The sequence below is a fragment of the Lagenorhynchus albirostris genome, chromosome 5, assembly GCF_949774975.1.
Source record: "Lagenorhynchus albirostris chromosome 5, mLagAlb1.1, whole genome shotgun sequence".
NCBI lineage: Eukaryota > Metazoa > Chordata > Mammalia > Artiodactyla > Delphinidae > Lagenorhynchus > Lagenorhynchus albirostris.
In genome coordinates this window covers 70,597,520-70,621,432 of record NC_083099.1, presented here as the reverse complement: position 1 = coordinate 70,621,432, position 23,913 = coordinate 70,597,520, and the positions used below count along the sequence as shown (strand labels likewise).

The 23,913-nt window shown below is 40.8% G+C and overlaps 2 protein-coding genes across 9 annotated transcripts in view; one reads left to right on the top strand and one right to left on the bottom strand.

Moving 5' to 3' along the window:
* The window catches only part of ATP13A5 (ATPase 13A5), a 103,889-nt gene extending 103,525 nt beyond the window's left edge, over positions 1 to 364 (top strand). The window contains 1 exon segment of the mRNA XM_060149033.1: positions 324 to 364. Within this exon segment, the coding sequence (XP_060005016.1) occupies positions 324 to 364 (41 nt within the window).
* A 1,430-nt stretch (positions 365 to 1,794) lies between these two features.
* PLAAT1 (phospholipase A and acyltransferase 1) lies at positions 1,795 to 23,627 on the bottom strand. Of its 8 annotated transcripts, none has more exons than XM_060150298.1 (7): positions 23,470 to 23,627; positions 22,273 to 22,401; positions 17,700 to 17,786; positions 16,864 to 16,997; positions 16,236 to 16,374; positions 12,172 to 12,440; positions 1,795 to 2,046 (listed from the first exon to the last, which is right to left on the bottom strand). In XM_060150298.1, the coding sequence occupies exons 2-7, from the start codon at positions 22,274 to 22,276 to the stop codon at positions 1,945 to 1,947; spliced, it is 735 nt and encodes a 244-aa protein (XP_060006281.1). In that variant the 5' UTR covers positions 22,277 to 22,401; positions 23,470 to 23,627; the 3' UTR covers positions 1,795 to 1,944. The 8 variants fall into 8 exon arrangements, with proteins under 8 accessions (XP_060006281.1, XP_060006282.1, XP_060006283.1 ...); XM_060150299.1 differs by lacking the exon at positions 23,470 to 23,627 and adding an exon at positions 22,968 to 23,119; XM_060150300.1 differs by lacking the exon at positions 23,470 to 23,627 and adding an exon at positions 22,560 to 22,579.
* Between the last annotated feature and the right edge of the window lie 286 nt (positions 23,628 to 23,913).

Sequence of the window (23,913 nt, the reverse complement as noted above, 5' to 3'; positions counted from 1 at the left end):
TGAACATGGCCACATATCAAATGATCACCTATAGGAAAAACAAACCAGACAGCCTTAAACGACCCATCACCAAGAGTGGCCACTTTTTGAGAAGACTGATGGCTAACTTTGTGAGCTTATCTCTAAGGCTGAAAACTGCTAGAGACTTGAACACTACCTGTGAAAAATGAATCCATGAATTTCATTTAAAAGCACACTTGTGACTTTTCAGTATTGCTAGGACTGCCTTCTGGAGTGGACATGTTCAGAGTCCTCTAGAAGGGTTTGACCTGAGGATCCTCAGGATGTCCTCTGTGTTGCCAATTCTATTCCCTCACCCATAGGCCAGTGTGGAAATTTCACCACACCCCAGTCTCCTGTTTAGGGCTAAGATTTGTCCTCTGCAGTTATCTTTATTAAAAAGTAAGCACACCCAGGGAGACAGAACACATTAAGCTGCTGCCAATCTCACCCTGATTAGACAATACTAGGAAAGGGCCTTTTTTTTCTTTTATAATTTTACTATTGAGAGTAGGACATAAAAGGGATATGAAACTGAATTTAGAATAAAAATGCAGGGATAATTTTGGATCATGCTATCAGGTAGGAGACACACCTCCCAGAAGAAAAGCGGGGAAGAGAGTTTATCTGCAGGAAGGGGATTTATCTGCAGACAGAAATGGTGCCATAAGAAAGGGAAGGGATTAGTCAGGGAACAGGAAGAGAGACAGGGTCTCTACTTGCCCTGATGGTAGCACGTGACCCCTTCTGTTATCAGTATTCTTAACCCTGCAATTAGATTGTAAAGTATTTCTGGCCTGGGAGTAAAATCTAAATCAGTTGAACAGGTCCAAGACTTTCACTGAGTCATCTGTTTAGTTACTTTATCTACCATATTCCTGGTTCCCTCATTCCACCCCGAACCCCCTAAATTTACTTAAACTTTTCCTTTATTTAATGCCATACTTTTAATGATGGCACAATAAGGATGTCATTAGCTGGCAGTGTCGTTTGTAGGGTAATGTTATAATATCTGATATAATCCCAGGGTATAGAGACCTGCATCCACTTCTCCCCACCTGCTGCCGATAAGAATTCCACTGGAAAGGTATGAAAAAGTAGTGTGTTTCGTTCAACACATAATCAATAAAATGCAGGGGTAAAATCATGACACTCCTTGACATAGTAAAAGCCTTGAAAGGTAACACAGGATATTGTTTTCTAAATACGGCACCTTAAACCTACATTTAATGATCTCTTGCTAAGGTTAGGAGGGTCAAACTCTTGAAATACTTCAAAATCCAAAGGGAATGATGGAGCTTTGTAGAAGTAACAGCCCACTCCAGCTTCTCACATATTCCTTACAAATGAGTCGCTTCCAGGGAAATCACTGGATCTGAAACACTGGAGCCGAGAGTTCCTTCTCCCATTCACCCCCTGCCCCCATCTACACAGGAGCAAGGAGATGGGTGTCCAGCCTCAAATGGTTTATTAATCAAAAGTTCTTCAAGCTGCCTAACCAAATGCTGAATTTCCAAAATTCTTTTCTCACCAGAAAAGGAATATGAATTTTGATGTCAACCCCAAAATTGGGGGCTCTTAACATTTTTTTTCAAAATCACATATAAAAGGTTCTTTATCCCTCTGGCAAATACAAAATAGTTACCCTCAGGGGAAAGGAAAACAATATTTATAGAAGATAAATGATGATGTGATATTAAGGTCCTCTGTTGGCTCACTCAAAAGGCTACTGCTTCTTACTCAAGCTGCCACAGGAAATCTATGCTAGTAGGGAGAAAAATTTCCATGGCTCAGTGATGAGACAATACCAGTAAACAATGTATTAAAGAGCCTGCCATCCATCATTGGAATTTGGAACAACAATGATACATTGAAAATAAGTATTCATCCCAAGTTTCTTTTCTTCCTCACAAATTCCTTCGGCTCCAATATCTCTTCAGTAAATTAATAGTATTTTGCTCTTAGTCTTTTTGGAAACAAGCCAAGGAAAGAGAAGGCACCAGCGGCAGCTGCTACAAACCCAATGGTACTTATTGCTCGGTTGGCCTATAGGAAACAGGAAACAAACAAAAACACATCTTATTCTAAAAGCATCTCAGTGTCCTAAACCCCAGCTTTAGCTTGTTTCCTAAACTGAAGACCCATTTTAATGTACAATGGATGAATTTAAAACTCAATGCAAAATTAAAATTCTGTATGCAGATGAAATAAATTTATAATTATTATAATTATGACAAAGATAGAAATACACATAGGTAGAGATCCCTCTTTTTCTTTTTTAAGAAGATGTTGGGAGTAGGAGTTTATTAATTATTTTATTTTGGCTGTGTGGGGTCTTCGTTTCTGTGTGTGGGCTTTCTCTAGTTGTGGCAAGCGGGGGCCACTCTTCATCGCGGTGCGCGGGCCTCTCAGGATCGCGGCCTCTCTTGTTGCGGAGCACAGGTTCCAGACGCGCAGGCTCAGTAGTTGTGGCTCACGGGCCTAGTTGCTCCGTGGCATGTGGGATTCTCCCAGACCAGGGCTCGAACCCGTGTCCCCTGCATTAGCAGGCAGATTCTCAACCACTGTGCCACCAGGGAAGCCCGAGATTCCTCATATTTTTATAGCTTCTGAGAGTTTACAAACTCATTATGCCACAATTCCTAATAATTGTCATAGTACCCCTGGGAGGTAGCATTACTCCTGTTTTGTAAAACTTGAGAAGTTAAAAGTGATTTGCCCGAGGGAGGTCGTACCACCAGGATGTTTAGATATAGTTTAGTCTTGAACCATGTGTTCTCCCCCTATGAAACCCCTACCCCCTAAACACATACTGGTTTGGTTGATTCTATATCAAGGTGAATATCCTGTGTGTGTGTGTGTGTGTGTGTGTGTGTGTGTGTGTGTGTATTGGTTGAGGGGTGTAGACATGATAAGAAAGTGGGAGCACTCATTCAAGAAGTCTATTAAAAAGATGACAGCATTTGGATGGACCCGTATGTGTGTGTGTGTGTGTGTGTGTGTGTGTGTGTGTGTGTGTGTGTGTTCCTTGACTTCATGTCTGTTAGGAAAATAATTCAGAGATGTGACTTGAGCTCAATACCTATAGGCTCTTATTTGGTAGATACACTTTCTATTCTGATAAACAAACTTCAAGAGAAGTCAATACTGATGATAACTATCATGTCAAAAAGTAATTTCTCATGTAGACAAACGAAAATAAACCACTCTCAAGCTCAATTGTCCATAAAGGAGCTCAGACATTTATATCTTTAAGGGTATTAATCATCATCATGATGATGGAACTGATGAATATTCATGGTTTCATGGCACTCAACTAATATCGCCTTCCATCTGCAGTGCAATTTTATGACCCAAAGGTCACATTCAGATACTTCAGAGTCATCAGGTATTCTGAAAACAACAGTTATTCTCTGGGAGTTAAGAATCGGGCTTTCAAATAAAGCAAAACATTTTTCCTAAATTACTCTGGAGACCAGCCCCAGTGCTGGAAAGTGTGACCCAGCTCACACTGGAGCATGCCCTCTGTCTAACCCACAGCCCTCCACCACGGAGCCTGCCACCCCCATATGCCACATAATGTTCCCTCCCTAACTGTGGGTTCCCTATGGGGAACAGGCAGCATGGGTTCTAGCCAGGACAGAAGCACAATGGCAAGAGTATTCACTTCATTACATCATCCTGTGGTCTCTAGGGATGAGGCCTGTAATTATAACTCCCTGCTCTGTTACCATCCCCAGTTGCCAAAGAGAACGACACTGGCAAACAACTGAAAAATCCTATTTTAGTTTACAATTCTAATTTAATGTATTTGGTTAGTTGGTTATTTCTTTTATCCATAATTTTTAATTAGTTGCTACCTAAGTTGCTTCCCAGGAGAGAGTCAGAATTCACTATAGCATAGAGCTACCCACATAGCTCATGGGGAGCAAAAAAGGGCTGGGAGATACAAGATACCAGACAAAATTCCAAAGAGGGGCAGAATCAATAATCAGACAGGGAGTAAGGATTATAAACCAAGCCCAAACCTCATGCAATTCCAGGCAGATGCTGAGATTCCAAGGAGGGCTGATACAGGAAAATATGGCAGGCAATGCAAAAACAGGAAGGTGCAATTGGTGTCTTTAAACAGAGATATCAAATGGCAGCAGAGGACAGCCTGGGAAAATGGCAGGATCCTGTGGGTGGGGTGGCCCCAGCTTGATGCAGTCCTAACTCATTGGGTATCTTTCAGCCACTAGAAACATAACATGTGAGAGAAATCCCATAAATCTAAGAGACCTGGGGAGGGGACAGACAACTTAATACTAACTCAAAATCCCCTGAGATTGCACAGGCAAGATACAATTATAATAAAGCCACTTCCAGCATGCGGTTTCCCAAATCCCAAACATTTATTTTTTTCAAGTTGCATTCTAAATGGAAAAAGCACATGTAATTTGGACACTCCCTTATAGTTATGTGTAATGGGATCTGACCTGCAAGATTAGAAAATCCCAGGATTTTTGTGGTGAAACAGCATGAACAAGAGCTTTTACTTCATGGCTGATTTAGGATTACAAGATCACCAAATCCTATCCGGCACACTTCATCCTTTATAGGGCTTTCGGGGGGGGGGGGCATGGTAAACAACCCATTCTGAGGATCTATATATACATGCTCAATGAAATGTTAGCTATAACTGAAGCAGCTGGGTCCAGACATCAGTTTAGCTGGGTCACAGATGACTGTAGGGGTTATCAAAATCCCTCTTCCCCCAAGACTCTAAGGCTGCAGTGCTATGCAAAGAAACACAGTCAGCGTGTAGTGTCAGCTTGTCCAGGCCCATTCAAGGGTGCTGCTATCTTCCACAAAGATAGACACATTTTAATAACTTGTTTAGACTCGAACAGTGAGAAATGTTGATTTTAGAAATTTATAAAAATAAGGAAAAGACAAGCCACAGGCTGGAAGAAAACATTGGTGAAAGGCATATTTGATAAAAGATAGTTTTCCAAAATACGCTAAGAACTCTTAAAACTCAACAATATGAAAACAAGCAAGCAACACAATTAAAATTGGGCTAAAGATCTCAAGAGACACATCACTAAATGTGATATGCAGATAGCAAATAATACATGAAAAGATGTCCAACATCATACATATTTAAGGAATTGCAAATTAAAACAATGGAGATACAACCACGTACCTATCAGAATGGCTAACCTCCAAAACGCTGACAGTGCCAAATGCTAAAGATTTGGAGCAACAGGAGCTCTCGTTCATGGCTGATGGGAATTCAAAATGGTACAGCCACTTTGGAAGACAGCTGGGCAGTTTCTTACAAAACTAAACATACTCTTACCGTATGATCCAACAATCATAATACTTGGTGTTTATCCAAATGAGTCAAAAATTAACATCCACAAAAGACCTACATGCAAATGTTTCCAGCAGCTTTTTTTCATAATTACCAAAACTGGGAAGCAGCCAAGATGTCCTTCAGTAGGTGAGTGGAAAAATAAACTGTGGTGCATCCAGACAAGGGAATATTATTCAGCGATAAAAAGAAATGAGAAACCAAACCATGAAAAGACAGGGAAGAATTTTAAGTGCATATTGCTTAGTATGATTTCAACTATATGACATTCTGGGAAAGATAAACTACAGGGCAGTAAAAAAAAAAAAAAAATCAGTGGTTGCCAGAGATTTAGAGAAAGAGGGAATGATTAAGCAGAGTATACAGGATGTCATTACACAGTTGTCAAAACCAACAGAATTTACAACATAAAGAGTGAACCCTTATGTTAACTATTTTAGGGGAAGAAAATTTTTTCCTTTACCCATAACAAGTTCTCAGCTGAGGCTCTGTAATAAGAGGAAAGCAAACAGAAGTTTATTAAAATGCATATCTCATATACTCATGGGAGAAATTCAGGGAAGAGTAACTCAAAGAGAGAGAATAAACAAAACACAGCGTTAGTAAAAGGAAAGGAATCATAAAGATCAGAGCAGAAATAAATGAAATAGAAACAAAGAAAACAATAGCAAAGATCAATAAAACTAAAAGCTGGTTCTTTAAGAAGATAAACAAAATTGTAAATCTTTAGCCAGACTCATCAAGAAAAAGAGGAAGAGGACTCAAATCAATAAAATTAGAAATGAAAAAGGAGAAGGTACAATGGACACCACAGTAATACAAAGGCATCATAAGAGACTACTACAAGCAACACTATGCTAATAAAATGGACAACCTGGAAGAAATGGACACATTCTTAGAAATGCACAACTGCTAAGACTGAATCAGGAAGAAATAGAAAATATGAACAGACCAATCACAAGCACTGAAATTGAAACTGTGATTAAAAATCTTCCAACAAATAAAAGCCGAGGACCAGATGGTTTCACAGGCGAATTCTATCAAACATTTAGAGAAGAGCTAACACCTATCATTCTCAAACTCTTCCAAAAAACTGCAGAGGAAGGAACACTCCCAAACTCATTCTACAAGGCCACCATCACCCTGATACCAAAACGAGACGAAGATAATGCAAAAAAAGAAAATTACAGACCAATATCACTGATGAATATAGATGCAAAAATCCCCAACAAAATACTAGCAAACAGAATCCAACAACACATTAAAAGGAGCATACACCATGATCAAGTGGGATTTATCCCAGGGATGCAAGGATTCTTCAATATACCCAAATCAATCAGTGTGATACACCACATTAACAAATTGAAGGAGAAAAACCATATGATCATCTCAATAGATGCAGAAAAAGCTTTCAACAAAATTCAACATCCATTTATGATAAAAACTCTCCAGAAAGTGAGCAAAGAGGGAACCTACCTCAACATAATAAAGGCCATATATGACAAACCCACAGCAAACATCATTCTCAATGGTAAAAAACTGAAAGCATTTCCTCTAAGATCAGGAACAAGACAAGGATGTCCATTCTCGCCACTATTATTCAACACAGTTTTGGAAGTCCTAGCCATGGCAATCAGAGAAGAAAAGAAATAAAAGGAATACAAATTGGAAAAGAAGAAGTAAAATCATCACTGTTTGCAGATGACATGATACCATACATAGAGAATCCTAAAGATGCCACCAGAAAACTACTAGAGCTAATCAATGAATTTGGTAAAGTAGCAGGATACAAAATTAATGCACAGAAATCTCTTGCATTCCACTAACAACAAAAGATCAGAAAAAGAAATTAAGGAAACAATCCCCTTCACCATTGCAACAAAAAGAATAAAATAACTAGGAATAAACCTATCTAAGGAGGTAAAAGACCTGTACTCAGAAAACTATAAGACAGTGATGAAAGAAATCAAAGATGACACAAACAGGGGCTTCCCTGGTGGTGCAGTGGTTGAGAATCTGCCTGCCAATGCAGGGGACACGGGTTCGAGCCCTGGTCTGGGAAGATCCCACATGCCGCAGAGCAACTAGGCCCATGAGCCACAACTACTGACCCTGCGCGTCTGGAGCTCGTGCTCTGCAACAAGAGAGGCCGCAACAGTGAGAGGCCCGTGACCACGATGAAGAGTGGCCCCCTCTCGCCGCAACTAGAGAAAGCCCATGCACAGAAACAAAGACCCAACACAGCCAAAAATAAATAAATAAATAAAATTAAAAATTAAAAAAAAAAAAAGATGACACAGACAGATGGAGAGATATACCATGTTCTTGGATTGGAAGAATCAGTATTGCGAAAATGACTATACTACCCAAAGCAATCTACAGATTCAATGCAATCCTTATCAAATTACCAATTGGCATTTTTTACAGAAATGGAACAAAAAATCTTAAAATTTGTATGGAGACACAAAAGACCCCAAATAGCCAAAGCAATCTTGTGGGAAAAAAACGGAGCTGGAGGAATCAGACTCCCTGACTTCAGCCTACACTACAAAGCTACAGTAATCAAGACAGTATGGTACTGGCACAAAAACAGAGATAGAGATCAATGGAGCAGGATAGAAAGCCCAGAGATAAACCCACGCACATATGGTCAACTAATCTATGACAAAGGAGGCAAGGATATACAATGGAGAAAAGACAGCCTCTTCAATAAGTGGTGCTGGGAAAACTGGACAGCTACTTGTAAAAGAATGAAATTAAAACACTCCCTAACACCATACACAAAAATAAACTCAAAATGGATTAGAGACCTAAATGTAAGACCGGACACTATAAAACTCTTACAGGAAAACCTAGGAAGAACACTCTTTGACATAAATCACAGCAAGATCCTTTTTGACCCACCTCCTGGAGAGATGGAAATAAAAACAAAAATAAACAAATGGGAGCTAATGAAACTTAAAAGCTTTTGCACAGCAAAGGAAACCATAAACAAGATGAAAAGACAGCCCTCAGAATGGGAGAAAATATTTGCAAACGAATCAACGGACAAAGGATTAATCTCCAAAATATATAAACAGTTCATGCAGCTCAATATTAAAAAAACAAACAACCCAATCGAAAATGGGCAGAAGATCTAAACAGACATTTCTCCAAAGAAGACATACAGATGGCCAAGAGGCACATGAAAAGCTGCTCAACATTACTGGTTATTAGAGACATGCAAATCAAAACTACAATGAGGGGCTTCCCTGGTGGCGCAATGGTTGAGAGTCCGCCTGCCGATGCAGGGGACACAGGTTCGTGCCCCGGTCCAGGAGGATCCCACATGCCACAGAGCGGCTGGGCCCGTGGGCCATGGCCACTGAGCCTGCACGTCCGGAGCCTGTGCTCCGTAACGAGAGAGAGAGGCCACAACAGTGAGAGGCCCGCGTACCGCAAAAAAAAAAAAAAAAAAAAAAAAAAAAACTACAATGAGGTATCACCTCACACTGGTTAGAATGGGCATCATCAGAAAATCTACAAACAACAAATGCTAGAGAGGGTGTGGAGAAAAGGGAACCCTCCTGCACTGTTGGTGGGAATGTAAATTGATACAGCTACTTTGGAGGACGGTATGCAGGTTCCCTAAAAAACTAAAAATAGAATTACCATATGACCCAGCAATCCCACTACTGGGCATATACCCAGAGAAAACCATAATTCAAAAAGACACATGCACCCCAGTGTTTATTGCAGCACTATTTACAATAGCCAGGTCATGAAATCAACCTAAATGCCCACTGACAGACAAACGGATAAAGAAGATGTGGTACATATATGCAGTGGAATATTAGCCATAAAAAGGAATGAAACTGGGTCATTTGTAGAGAGGTGGATGGACCTAGAGACTGTCATACAGAGTGAAGTAAGTCAGAAAGAGAAAAACAAATATCGTATATGAACACATATATGTGGAATCTCGAAAAATGGTACAGATTAACTGGTTTGCAATGCAGAAATAGAGACACAGATGTAGAGAACAAACGTATGGACGCCAAGTGGGGAAAGTGGCGGGGCGTGGTGGTGGTGGGATGAGGTGGAAGATTGGGATTGACATATATACACTAATATGTATAAAATACATAACTAAGAACCTGCTGTATAAAAATAAATAAATAAAATAAGACACAAAGAATTCAGGCTTATATAGCATCTTCAACAAAGAACAATAAATTTGTGGAGAAATGACAGGACACAGGAAAGTGGTTCGCCTTCCAAGGGCAACAGTCTGTGGGAAGGTAAACATACAGGAAACTAATGGTAAACAGAGGCTTGTATGTAGTTTGCTATGTAGATACCTCTAGTGCCCTCTCTAGGCTGATAAGGGTCTTACATTAACCACTGGTTGTCCCTGATGATTAACTTTTGTCCTTCCTGGTAGAGTGGGGAGGAGGAACACCTTTGAAAATTTATGTCCTGCTTTTAGGCAAATAGGGGGAGGGCAGAGAGCTTTTCTTGCAACCGCTTCTACTCAGTTGTCTCTCAATTGCTCAAAATAATCCTTATGCCAAAGTGACATATTGGCGGGTGGCATATTCTGGTTTCCTTCACTATGGACTCTGGTTGATAAGGATGTACCAATGTTGGTTCATCTTTTGTAACAAATATACCACACTGCTGTAGGATGTTGACAGTGGGGAAGGATACATTTATGTGTGTGGGAGGGGGAGTATGTGGGAACTCTCTATACTTTGAGCTCAATTTTGCTGTGAATTTAAAACTACTCTAAAAAGTAAAGTCCATTAATTTTTTAAAAAACACAGAAAAGTACAAAGAAGAAAAAGATGGGGCCACAATCCTTCCACCTTTCTAACCTTTTTATGTATTTATAGTTTTTTAAATTGGGGGAAATACACAGCCATTTCCCAAGGATACTGTTCTATGCTCAAGACCCCTAAGCCTTAAAGGGACCCTGGAAAACAAATCTAATATTAGTTATTATTAGTACTAACACTATTAATTATTGATAGAAATAAAAATAACAATTTGAGTGCTGTAGTTTCTTAGATCAAGAGAATTTTACTGAAGAGTGTCAACAAAGATCTATAAAATTGCTAAAATACTGAAATTAAAAGTAGTCTATGAAAGTACACTTTTTATTGGGATGAATAATATGTAACGGAGTATGCTAAGAGACTTTAAAAATCTCTTACAATCTATAAAACAACCTCACTTTATAGATTAGGAAACTGATAAACAATGTGTCCAAAGTCATCCAGCTATGAAGTGGTGAAGATGGGGCTCTAGCTCAGATCAGCAGAATTCCAAAGCTTACGTGTGTCCTTAAGGCTGTCACTACACCATCTTCATCAGAACCTGCTAAAGAACAGTTCTATTAGTTGTTAAAAAAATGGTTACTTTTTCATGGGTCTTGATCTGGGTATGAAAGGTGGAAAGATGATAGATTACAAGTGAGAGTCAAAGCAAAAAGATGGCTTTAATTCCTTTTGATTTAGCCACATTAAAAAAAAATACTGATTGAGTACAGTGGACAACTTTGTCATTGACAAACTTTATTTCTTAGCCATACCACTACTTTTCAATGCAAAGGTGAGCTGAAACTTGTGTGCACGTCCTCTGTGTTTTGGATCAGAAGCAATTTATTGCTACATGTGAATAGAACATTCATTATGGTAATGCACTTCCTTATAAAAATGAATTTCCAATTAAATTACTTCTTAATAAAAACAAATGTATCCTTTCATTATGCTCCATCTCCCATTTTCCCAAGCTTTCGTGAGCAGAATTGTAACTTCATTCCTCAGAATAGACATTTATATAACAGATCCACCATTTAAAGATACTGAAAGCCTTTACATATTCATTTTCTCACACCACTTTAATAAATCTTTAGGTTAAAACATCAATGATGGAATTGGATTGGTGGGAAGATAGGTAGGGAAAGGGCATGCTTTTAGTGAGGAATCTAACATACTACCGAATAGTGATGGTAAATAACAAAACTATAAGCTACTTCCTCTGGTGGGGGAAGTCCCCCTGGTGGCACAGTGGATAGGACTCCGAGCTCCCAGTGCAGGGGGCCCGGGTTCAATCCCTGGTCAGGGAACTAGATCCCACATGCATACTGCAACTAAGAGTTCGCATGCCACAACTAAGGAGCCCTGGAGCCACAACAAAGGAGCCTGCCTGCTGCAACTAAGACCTGGCACAACCAAAAAATAAATAAATAATTTTTTAAAAAGTCAATTAATTCACTGAAAATCCTCCAAAAGCTCAATGAATCAAAGGATCTCCTCAAAAGCACAACATTTATTTGAAACTAGCATTGCAAGGAAACAGAAGACATCTACAAAGCCACCAAGCTATGGCATCAGTTAGCCTCTTTCAGCTAATGGAGAAGAATCTCACTATTACCATCTATGTTTTCGGCAAATGAACTCCCACTCAAAAATGTCAGCATTCTTTTCAGCATATTTTTTTCAGTATATAAAGTTACTGATTTAATTGCTGTATGGTGGGGTAATGGGAAAAAAAACTGAAGGACAGAGGGCAATAAGAATGACAGAAAGCTATGGTCTTGACTGCTTCAAGTCCCTTCTAACCTAAACTCATGATACGAATGTTCTACTCTCAGTGTGGTCATGAAATTGCTGCATGACCTTGGGCAACTCGATTCCCTCCTTTGTCCTTCAGTGTTCTCATATTTTCTTGTTCTTTTCCATTTGTTTGAGGCCTGAAAACTTGATCATAGTCAGTAGCTATTATTTTCCCAATGTAAGAAACTTCCATTTCTCCTAGAGAAAACTCACCTGCTCTGAAACTCCTTCTCCATAGCGGAGCAAAGTCACAAAATGCTCACAGTTGTTGACAAGTAAGTCATATTCCACCTCCTGTCCAGCAACAAACTCTGACCGTTGCATGACTTCTTCCACGGGGAGTGGTGGGTATGTTCCATCGTATTTATTGTTTATTCTGTATGTGTCATTTCCCACAACATCCTTCAAAAGCTGCATCTTCACCAGGGCCTTTCTGCTGAATACAGACTTGGCGCTTGTAAACGATGCAGAAATGCCATCGTCTATAAGGAGAATTCTGGTTAGCAAGATATAGCGACCCAGCCCAGTGAACTCCACTGCCATCCTAACTTATCCTCAAACCAGAAACCATTTAATCTTACTAATAGTAAACCCTCATTCTCTAATTTATCACTAACATCTGTTCAATACTATATGAGTGAGAATATAAGAAAACTTTTTGAAAATCTATATCTACCTATCTTTTTGAAAATTTATAGAACAAATTGGGTGTGAAAACTCTACCTATTTTTGAGGAATAAGTTCCCTATCAATTGATTATTATTAGGGATCTTGGCATATGTTTCCAACAAAGTACAGATAAGATCATTGCCCCCTTTTTCTATGACGCAGTCTATTTTTCAGCATTTGAACCCTTCCAAACTAATATCATTGGGCTTAGCAGTAGTGCATTACGATTAGTGCTCTTGTCCTGCATCTCAGCAGCACTCCTTACACCCAGCTCTGTTTTTACACTTGTTCTTTTAATTAGGCTTCACTTTGAAACCTGCAGGGGACCCCAGTCTTCTCAGGGGTCAGTTGGGATCAGGCTGGGGCCCTGCCTTTGTTTTGCTAGTTCCTTTAGCCAAGAAACTAAGTCCTAAAACTAAACCTAATGTAGTAGGCACTGTCCACTCTACGTGGCCCCTAGCTGTGCCCTACCCACCTGTCACAATTCCCCATGCCCTACCACTCCATCTTACTGCCTCTATTAGTAAGCATTGGTCTAGACTGCCTGAAACCTCTGTGTCCTGGTGTGCCGTGATCAGCACCTGAGGCATCTGATTCCTTAGCGTTCAGCTTTAACACCAGGCCCTAGGCCCTCTCCATCTGCCCGAGACTGCTATGCTTGGCCATTGTTCAAGTAAACCATGAGATGAAGGGTCTCTGTATAACCAGTGTTATGACACTTGTCCTTTCAGTTATGACTAAAAGCAAACATTTTTTTCCACTCCTCTTTTTTTCTCTCCTCCAAAATCCTTTTCATTGGAGCAGCATTTCCAGTTAATTATCTTACATGTTAAAAGTTCTTACACATTACAAGTTCATAGGACACATATATCCTAGTTAGAATTATTCAATTTTTTTTTGTGACTAGTTTGATGTAATCAATTTACCAATGAGAAAATCAAAGCTTGGAGAGAGAAACTGGCTTGTGGAACATCCCACAAGTAGTTAACAGAAACAGGAATTTAACTTCAGTCTACAGGATCAAAGCTCAGTGCTTGAACCACATTAAGATGGAGCTTAAGGTGGGAAAAAAGAAAACAGCACAAAAACCTCATATTATTTTCCAACTGTGAAAACTGCAGAGATAATGTAAAGAATTGCTTAGCGTTAATTATTAGACTCTACAGAATGAATGGCTCTATATCGTAAATGTCATTTTATTTGCCATTTCCACTTCCAATATTCTAGAACAAGAGGCAAATAGCTCAAAATCTTGCAAAAATCACTTCATTAACAGTTCTCAGAAGCTCTCAAGATAGTAAAACTTAGGCCTATAAACACTTCTTTATAAAGGTATCTTGAGGAAAAATTATTCTAAGCTATTTGTTATTTGCATACATTTTTTCTTAATAATTTGTGCTCATTTCTAAACCTGTAGAAAATACAGAAAAATACAGCATAAACACATAAATAAATATAAACCACCTATTATCCTGCCACTCAGAAATAACTATTATTATTATTTTGATGTATTTTTACTGTCTTTTATTATCACTTGTATATGTGTGTGTATATGTTTGCATTAACATGTACGTGTGTATATATGATTTCTTTGCAAACCAGGTACCATATTACACAATGCACTTTAATCTGGAATTTTCCAATAGCTATCATACAAGATCATCTTTCATGCAATGAAAGATGTCCAGAAATGACTTTTAGCTGTTAAAGTATTATTGTTTTAGTCTACTGAGCACCCCATCTTACCACTGCTTCTTCCTTTCTGGAAAAGACTCTTTCTAGGCCAGTCATACTATCCTATTCCTGCACACAGTTATGGTTCAGTGATGGACATGGGACCCACACCAGACAATTAGAGTCATTCTCCATGATTTTTCTAACTGCAATGGGCAGGAAGTAACTCTCTCCTGTGGGTCACAAGCCTGTAAGGATGAGAGCCTAAGAATGCTTATGGTCATCAGCTCAGCTTCTTAGACATAGCCTGGGATCATGAAGACAATATACAGAAAAAGAATGCAGATGTGGGATGGAGAATTTTGATAGTGTTCAATCCCCTAGATCTGGGCATCCCTGAGGCCAGCACCATCTCTACTCTTTCTGTAGTTTCCTTCACTGAAGCAATAAATTTGCCGTTTTGTTTAAGTGAATTTGAATTTATGTTACTTGCAATTAAAAAATTCTGCCAGGCCTTCCCTGGTGGCGCAGTGGTTGAGAGTCCGCCTGCCGATGCAGGGGACACGGGTTCGTGCCCCGGTCCGGGAAGATCCCACATGCCGCGGAGAGGCTGGGCCTGTGAGCCATGGCCGCTGAGCCTGCGAGTCCGGAGCCTGTGCTCCGCATCGGGAGAGGCCACAACAGTGAGAGGCCCACGTACCGAAAAAAAAAAAAAAAAAAAAAAAATTCTGCCAAACACAGATACCTAATATCTTGTGGCTAAATCATAATTCACTTAACCATTCCCTTGCTAGCCATTGATCCATTCTGTTTTTTAAACCATTATAAATGAGATAGAAGTGAACATTCTCATACGCAAATATTAAATTAGTATCTCTAAAAGTATTTCCCAAGAATAGATTCATAGAGGTAAAATTACAGGGTCAGAGCGTATGAACTCCTTTAAGACTCTTAGCACATATTGTTAAATTGCTTTTGCGAACAATTTTATCAACTTATATTTCTGTCAACAGTATCCTTGTGTTCATTTCATTATACCTTTATCAACATATTATCATTTTTTTAAATTTTGCTAATGTGAGAGGCATAAAATCTGTCATTTTATTTTATAATTCCTAGATGACTGAAAAGCTGAAACCTTTAAAAACAGTCTTCTACAGACTGTTCACAATCTTTTACCCATTTGTTTGTTGGGATTTGGGTGTTCGCTGCTGTTCCCTCAGCTTAAGGAACTCTTTCCCCAAATGTCACGTGCTGGGTTTCTTCACCTCTTTCAAGTTATGTCTCAAATGTTACTTTCTCGTGAGATTTTCCTGACCAGCTAACTTAAAACTGCAGCAGCCGCAACTCCCCAGCACTTCCTATCCTGCTTCTATGATTTTCTCCGTTATCACTTATCTCTAATCTAACATTACTTTCTGTATTTTGTTCATGCTCCCTCTCTCAGGCTTGCTCTCTCCCTCTCTCCCTCTCTCCCTCTCTCTCTGTCTCTGTCTCCCTCTCTCTCTCCACTAGAATGTAAGCTCCACTGTGTAGGGACTGGCTTATGTATCCCTAGCATTTAGAATAGCCTTTGGCACATACTGGAAAATCTATAAATAGATGTTGAATGAATTGAAATCATCTATTTGTATTATATATAAAGACATTGTGACTCTTGTCATGTTTGTGGCAAATATTTTCCCCAGCTGATTATTTACTTTTTAACTGTGTTTTTTTAATCCAGAGGTTTAAAATTTTAATATTAATTGGCTTTTGTGATTTCTTCAATGCCACTTTAGTCTTAGAAGGTCCTTCTGTAAACCTACATCAGTTGGATTTATCTACTTTCTACATTTTATTTCTAGTCTGTTTTATTTTATGATTTTTTCATGATTCCTTCTTGTAACAAGAAAACTAAAAAGCTCCCAGGAGCTTCTGGAAACAAACCTTACCTAGAGGTGCTATGTTGATAACATACCCGTCACCCAAGTACAGTGCCCAGTGTTGATAGCCAGGACGAAACACTTCAATCAAATCACCTGGCTGAGGGTTGCCAGGATAGTTCAAACTAAAGCAATCATTAAACGCCATCTGCAACGACAGACACAAAGAAGATCTAGCTGATATGACTTGGCAAAAGAAAATCAGTTCAAGGCTTCTATAGAAACATGGCAATACAGAATTTATTGGGATTGCATTCCTTATTAAATACTTAGATTCACACCACTGTCCTTTTCTTTCAATGATTCCTACACGGAATTATGTGTGCACACATGGACAAGTGGAGAAAGAATTTCTCTACTATTGCTTAATTTTCTATAGCAATGCTTCTCATACTGATTAACCCCAAGGCTCCTTTATTATAATAAGCATTTCATGATAATATCTGTTTTACTATGTAAATGTTCAGTTCATGACTACACAAAAAATATAATAAAGCACTTAGCATGAAAAAAGTCAGGATTCAGAAGCAAAAGATCATATAGTGATCTTTCATATAGTGACTTAGTAAAATCAAAAAGAGGTCTGGGTGTTCACGAACATTCTGTGCAAAAGTATACTTTATCCTGCAAAACTTACTCTGTGATTTAAGCGGACACAAGCTCCAGGCTCAGATGAGTGTCCAGTCAGATATTCAGGCATACTGTAGGACACAGGACCTTTCTTCCTTGTGCTGAACTGTGCTGTGCAGACCCAGGCACACTGGCCTCCACCTGAAACCATATACAAGTCCCCGTGTCCCTGTCCTTTGAAGAAAAAAGGCTTTTGCTTTAGTCTTCCAGGCTTCCCCTGAGTCTTAAAAGGCTGGCTCAAGAGTTAATGATTAGGAAAGGTGAAGAAGTAGAAAAAAAGAATAGCTGCTGGGTGGGGAAACTGGTAACAATTTAGACTATAAATCAGCCAGATAGCGGAGTCACCAAACTTCCAGTTCCCTGAAATATATAGATAAATATCTGACACACATTCCTAAGTTGTTTTTATAGGAAGCAGAACCCCATCAGGTGAAAACTACGACTTCAAGCACATAGACACAGACTGGTTGAAACCAGAAGATTAATGATGCTTGAAACTTCACCTTGATGCCAACCAAGCCGAGAATTGAGCACAAGCTGATCACACACCCTGTGGCCCCTCCCTCACCTTGCCTTTAAAAACCCTTCCCTGAAAGTCATTGGGGAGTTCAGAACTTTTGAGCATGAGCTGCCCATTCTTCTTGCTTGGCACCCTGCAATAAATGCTGTACTTTCCTTCACCACAACCCAGTGTCAACAGGTTGGCTTTGCTGCATGTCAGGCAAGGGGACCCAAATCCAGGTTCGATAACACACCCACTAAATATCAGTAAACACCCTTTGTCATTGTGACAACCACAAACACTCTCACAGATTTCCACCACTCCCCAACTGCCCCACTTACTGTCTGATTCCTCATTTCTGATTCCCAAAACAGTGCAAGGTGGGACAACTTGGAAGGTTGGGAAGTTCATCATATTGATGGGTATGTCTGAAAATTCACAGTTTGGTGAATTTTTTTCCTTTTAAGTCAGTACTTTTCAGAAAGAACATATAAGTCTCTGATGGTTGATTTTTATGGAACATTACATTTTCTATGTACAGCATCCAAGTAGAATGATTCAGTAAGAGGAAGTTATGTACATTCATTGATAATAAAAAGGAGATTTAATGTTATAACCATGTTGGATATCTAATTGACAACAGAGTATTCCTCTGCATCTCTCACTCTAATGTAGATACATATACTCATTTACAAAATAAACCCAAGTGCCAGAAAGGGAAACTTCCAAATCATCTAAATTATAATTATAATAGCATAGGCAAAGAGCTTGGGGATACAGACTATCATTTTCCTGGCACACTAAAAGTCTTTTTTACAACAATTAATATTGGGAGGGTGTTTTCCCAAGTATTTGTATGCCATCTGTTGAAAACTTCAATCATCATACTGTCACAGAAATGAGGCCAAATGCAAACTGTCCATCTGTTGAAAAATAACTATTAAAACAACTTTATGGAAACTATTAAGTCTAACCACCCTCTCAAATATGTTTGAGTCTTATTAATATGGCAGTTCACAATTTGGCCACATGGGCACTAAAAGGAAAAATAGATACTATACTATGATATAAACAAACACATTTCCCGTGAAAAGGAATCAGCAAGCACACACAGCTGCCTGTTAGCATTCAGAGACCTAGCCAAGCTTACAATAATAACCACCATTTGAACAGAAAGTACTTTGTAGTGTAACGTTTTTTTTCAAGTGCACTATTCAATTAACCCTAATTCATTTTTTAAAAATTTACCATGATTTGAGTTTATTATGTTATTATCCCATTTTACAGCTAAAAAGTGATATTAGCAAATGCCAACCTTTTTAAAATACTCCCTGAAACACTTGTATTATAAAATATGGAGGGAAAAATAACTACCCTAGGTGTGAGAGACATGAGCTCTTGTTTCAGGTCTTCTCCATGCTAGTGCTGTCACTTTGGGACTTAAATGTAAAATATAAAATTATAAAACATAGAGGGAAAAATACATAGGAGAAAATCCTCAGGATTTACGGTAAACGAAGAGTTCTTAGACTTGACACCAAAAGTATTATTCGTAAAAGGAAAAACTGACAAATTGGATGTCCTCAAAATTCAAAGCTTTTGCAGCACAAAAGACCCTATTAAAAGGACAAAAAGACAAGCTACAGAGCAGGAGAAAATTTTTGAAAACTACATATCCAAGAAAGGACCAATATCAGGAACATACAAAGAACTCTCAAGACTTAACAATTAAGAAGCAAAGAATACAATTAGAACTTGAGCAAAGGACACAATGACACCTTTCATCAAAGAAAAGCCGCAGATGTCAAGCCATGTTAAACATCACTGGCTATTAGGGATATTTAGATTAAAACCATGATAGCACTACATACCTATCACAGTAGCTAAATTAAAAAATTGTGACCAGAGAAAATGCTGGCAAGAATGTGGAGTCACTGGATCACTCATTCACCGCTGTTGATAATATAAAATGTTGCAGTCACTCAAAGTAGTCTGGAAATTCCTTTAAAAACTTACCTTGTAACTAAAATATGGTCCAGCAATTGCACTCCTAGGCATTTATCCCAGAGACTGGAGGCATTAAAGACTTATATTTGCACAAAAACCTGTACACGAATGTTTATAGCATAATAGGCCAAAACTGGAAACAACCCAGATGACCTTCCATGGGTGAACAGTAAACAATTTGTGGTACACCCATACCATGGAACACTACTCCTAAGGAGTAAAAAAGAACAAACTATTAATAAATGCAACAACACAACCAAGGATGAATCTCTAGAGAACTGTGCTGAGTGAAAAAAGCCAGTGACATGACATGTTATATATATGATTCCATCTATACAACATTTTGACATGACCTAATTATAGAAACAGAGAACTAATAATGGTTGCCAGGGGTTAAGGAAGTGGTAAGAAGGAAGTGGGTGTGGCTATAAAAAGGCAACATATGAAAGATGCTAGAGAGGGTGGAATGCTCTGCCTCTCCATGTGGTCCATGTCAATAACGTGTTTGTGATACTGCAGTGTGGTGTTGCAAGATGTTACCACTGGGAAAAACCCGGCAAAGGTACAAGGGATCTCTCTGTATTATTTCTTACAACTGCACGTGAATCTACAATTAGCTCAAAATAAAAATCTTTAATGAAAAAAAAAAAGATCAATGTATTTTTCCCCCCGCAGAGCATAGAAGAAGACCAATATGGGGAAGTTACAATGAGGCAACTTTTAGCTGTATACGGGGAGAATTTCTCTTTTATTGAAAGTGATCCAACAATGGAATGGAGCACCTTGTACAGATATCAGTCTCTGTCACTGGGAATGTTTAAACACAGTCACAGTTGATAAAAATAAGATTTCCATGGGGCGGGGGGAGGCGCTGGTAAGGTGAGGAGGCCTTCCAAGGTCCCTTTCACCTCTAGTGTTCATCTCATTCTATTTCCCAGAAACTGTGCAATCCTCAAATCAACAGCACAAAGTAGATATAATTATTTCCCCCATTTTAAGTATGAGGAACCTGACGTTCACAGCAGTTCAGAGACTCATCCAAAGTTACACAGTGGGAAAGGGCAGAACGCACATCTGGACTCAGACTAGCCTGCATCCAAGGTCAGGCTCCTCATCCTTAAATGCTTGTCCCCGTGTGCACTATACCTCCTCCCTTGCTGACCTTTCTGCAGCCCTTCTTGCACGCTGTGAGACTGGACAACAGTTGTGAGCTGATGATTACAATCACCTTTTTAGAGACGAGGAAACTGAGACTCAGATGAATTAAGTATCAGAACTAAAAGTCACACAGGTAGTAACTGACAGAACTAGAATTCAATCCCAGGTCTGTCTGCTTGTTCCAGACTGCATGCTCCTTCCTTACTCCACTGATTAACATCACTAGCCAAAGGAATTGCTACTAAACGATATTTCATCTTTTCCCCCCTCTCAAATATTCATTAGATAGAGAAGCTGCAAAAGCATACAGAATGTATATTTCATAAGACAACACAGGAAGTTTTTAAACATTCATATGTGGAACCAGTGAGTAATAGGAAGTGGAGCCTTGGGGAACCCCTGCTCTTCTGCAGGGGAGGTGTCAAGATGAGAAGCTTCTAGAAGCTTTTAGAAGGTTCCCAGACTCATCATACCTTAGGGAAATGGCTAAAACCTGTCTGCTTGGGTAATTTGATTTACATGGACATCTACCCATTCCATTCAAGTGCAAGTGTGTTATGTAGTGCTTCACGAACATGATAATACAGAATAAAGATACATTTTTAAGTCCTCTGCTGAAATCTTTGTGTGTCACCTTTAAGGTAAAAGTACTTCATTTTAACAGTTCATCTGCACAGAATTGTTTGACTAGTTTACAATAAAGAGTGTCTGTAATCTTTGTACAAGAAACTTCTTGTTTCATGCCAAAACAAGCTTCCTTGTTTATAGCTCCTTGTTGGTCCTCCGGGATGCATCAGAAGAAATAACGGCCCCCCTGCACAGATAGGGACAGGCTGATGAACTGCTGCTTGTGTCCCTGGGGCCACCTGTGTTACAAGAATACTAAGAGCACTTTTTCACAAACTACTCCCGAGGATGCTATTGGCGGTCTGAAACATAAGCACGGGCTGTCCCTACAGTCCAACAGTCTCCCAATTCAGTCTGGACCATTTCCCACTAAAGCTGCATTTTTCATCCATAGCCCTAGGCTCCCAGAACGGCTAATTCACAGACCCTCAGAGCTGCCAGTATCCTTGCTCCCACATCCTCTCCCTACAGCTGAGGGTTCCAACTCCCAGCCAAATGAACCATCAGCCATTGCCCCCTCATTCCTAGCTTGGAATCCCTCCGTGGATCCCCCTGTCGACTCCGAATCTCGCTCCCTCTGTAATCTTGGACTCCTTATGCATCCCTACATTCTAGGCAAACCAAACCATTATTCCTCACTCTCACCTGGAGTTATGTTGCTAGTACCGAAACTTCTACCTGGAATGCGCTGCCCATTTCCAAATGACCCACTCTTAAGGATCCAGATCAGATGTCACCTCCTCCCCAAGGTCCACCTCCTCTCAGCCACAAGTGACATCTCCTTCCGAGCTACCACTACTCCTTTATCTCTCTAACGCCCACTGCGTTTGCTACACCTGCGTGAGTTACTGATGTCTGGGGAATTTTCTCTTCTGCTCCACGTGGAGGGCTGGTTCCTGTTTATCTCTACACCTGCAGTTTGCTGCAGAGTGGCTGTCACAAGTAACTGCCCAGGGAATGTTTAATAAATGAAGGAACTAGGATCCCGAGCCCAGGGAGGCCAGAGCGGCTGGGCTTTTCCAGCACACAAATTACATTAATAGTCCTGAATGCCACAGTGATATCACCATTCATAGTTCCAAAACCTAATATATTATAATAATAAATACTTATTATTCATACTCATTTCAGTGAAGACGGTGGATACAAGGCCTTAGTAAGCAAGACGAGGTCCAGTCCTGGTTCTGCCACTTGATAGCTGTGTCACACGGGAAAGCGAGTCTCTCTTTCCCCATGGACTCTGTTCTCCCACTTGCAAGAAAAGAAAAATGGGGGGGGGGGCGAGGGGGGAGGAGGGACATAGGTTAAATGAGAAGCTCTCTACTGGTCCCTGGGGCTCTCTCGTCTGAGAGCCAGTTCAGCAAGGCTGTCGGGGTCCTAGAGGTCCTCCCTCCCCCTCCCCAGTACACCTCACTCTGAAGCCTGGGTTATTCTCCCCACAGGTGGCAGCGGCGAGGGTCCTGGGGTCGCGCCGGCCACGCCGCTGCTGCCCCTCCAGCTACCGGCCGGGGGTCCACTCTACCTGCGCCCGGGGGAGGGCACGGCGGCAGCGGCGTACTGCCGGTAGCCAAGGCCGGCCTCCGGCGCCAACGCCACCCCGCCGCGCGGAAAGGCCCCGGCGCTCCGACGGTGCAGCGCACGCTCGCTGCTCCTGCCGCCCGGGCCGGGCTGCGCCACCGCCTGGGGACCCTCCGCCCGCCCGCCCGCCTCCGTCCCCTCCGCACCCCTGGGAGTACCGACGCCACACCTGCTCTCCGCTCGCACAGACACACACACAAACCCAGCCGCCGAAGCGCAGCCCCAGCGCGGTAACTAACCGAGGACACCCTGCCCCGCCACTGGGACGTTCCTGCGTCAAATTTTCCCGGTACCAAGGGCTGGTCTAGACGCGGCGGCTGTACCGTTAAATTGTCTTGTTGAGCCCAGAAATGTTCGTGAGCATGAATACACATTGCGTCCACTAGGAGCGCGCCCCTCCTCACTCTACACAAATTCCTCGGAGGCAGCAGAAAGGATCCTGGTCCCTGTGCCCCAAGAAAGCCTCTCAGTCTAAGCTAAGGTGGGAGGAGGGAGTGGCCTTAAAAAAACCTCCCTGCTTCCCACCACACATACCTACAAAATGTGTACCCGGGAGCCAGTTCCGGCGCCTTTGGGGACTTTGTGGACACACGTGGACCCCACCCGCTTTGGACTCCTCCCTGTCACCCCCCCTCCAGCCTAAGATCAACTTCAGAAGTGGGAGGAGGGCGGAAAGGAGGAAGGGAGGGTGCCTAGGGCCCTAGATGTCCAGGCACCAGTTTCTCCCAATGGGAAATTTACCTGGCTCCGTCCGATGGGGCCTTCCCTAAAGACACGACTCCCTCGGGCAGGCCATTGCCCTCCCCACTTGCCCTGCCCTGTCCCTGACAAAGGTCTGATTCTAGATAGAGGAGCAGAGCAAGTCCCTTATTCTGCGCAACTGGCGGCTCGGGTGTGCACGTGACAGAGCAGGGCCTAACTGACTCTCTTTCAGGCCAGGGGCCAGCAGAGGCCTCCAGGAATATAGCCATAAGAGTTTAAAAATAAAGCTGGGCATGAAGAGTATCCATTTTCTCCTTGCTAAAAAAGGGAGGCCAAGAATAACAAACCAGCTAAGTAAGGAAGGCCCGCAGACTGCTAAGTGAACTTTTCGGAGCACAGCACAAGGACTTGCCTTCAAACAAGTCGTAACCTAGATTTTTACTCTGATATAAATGGACTCTCAGCTAAAAGGAAGGATTTTTT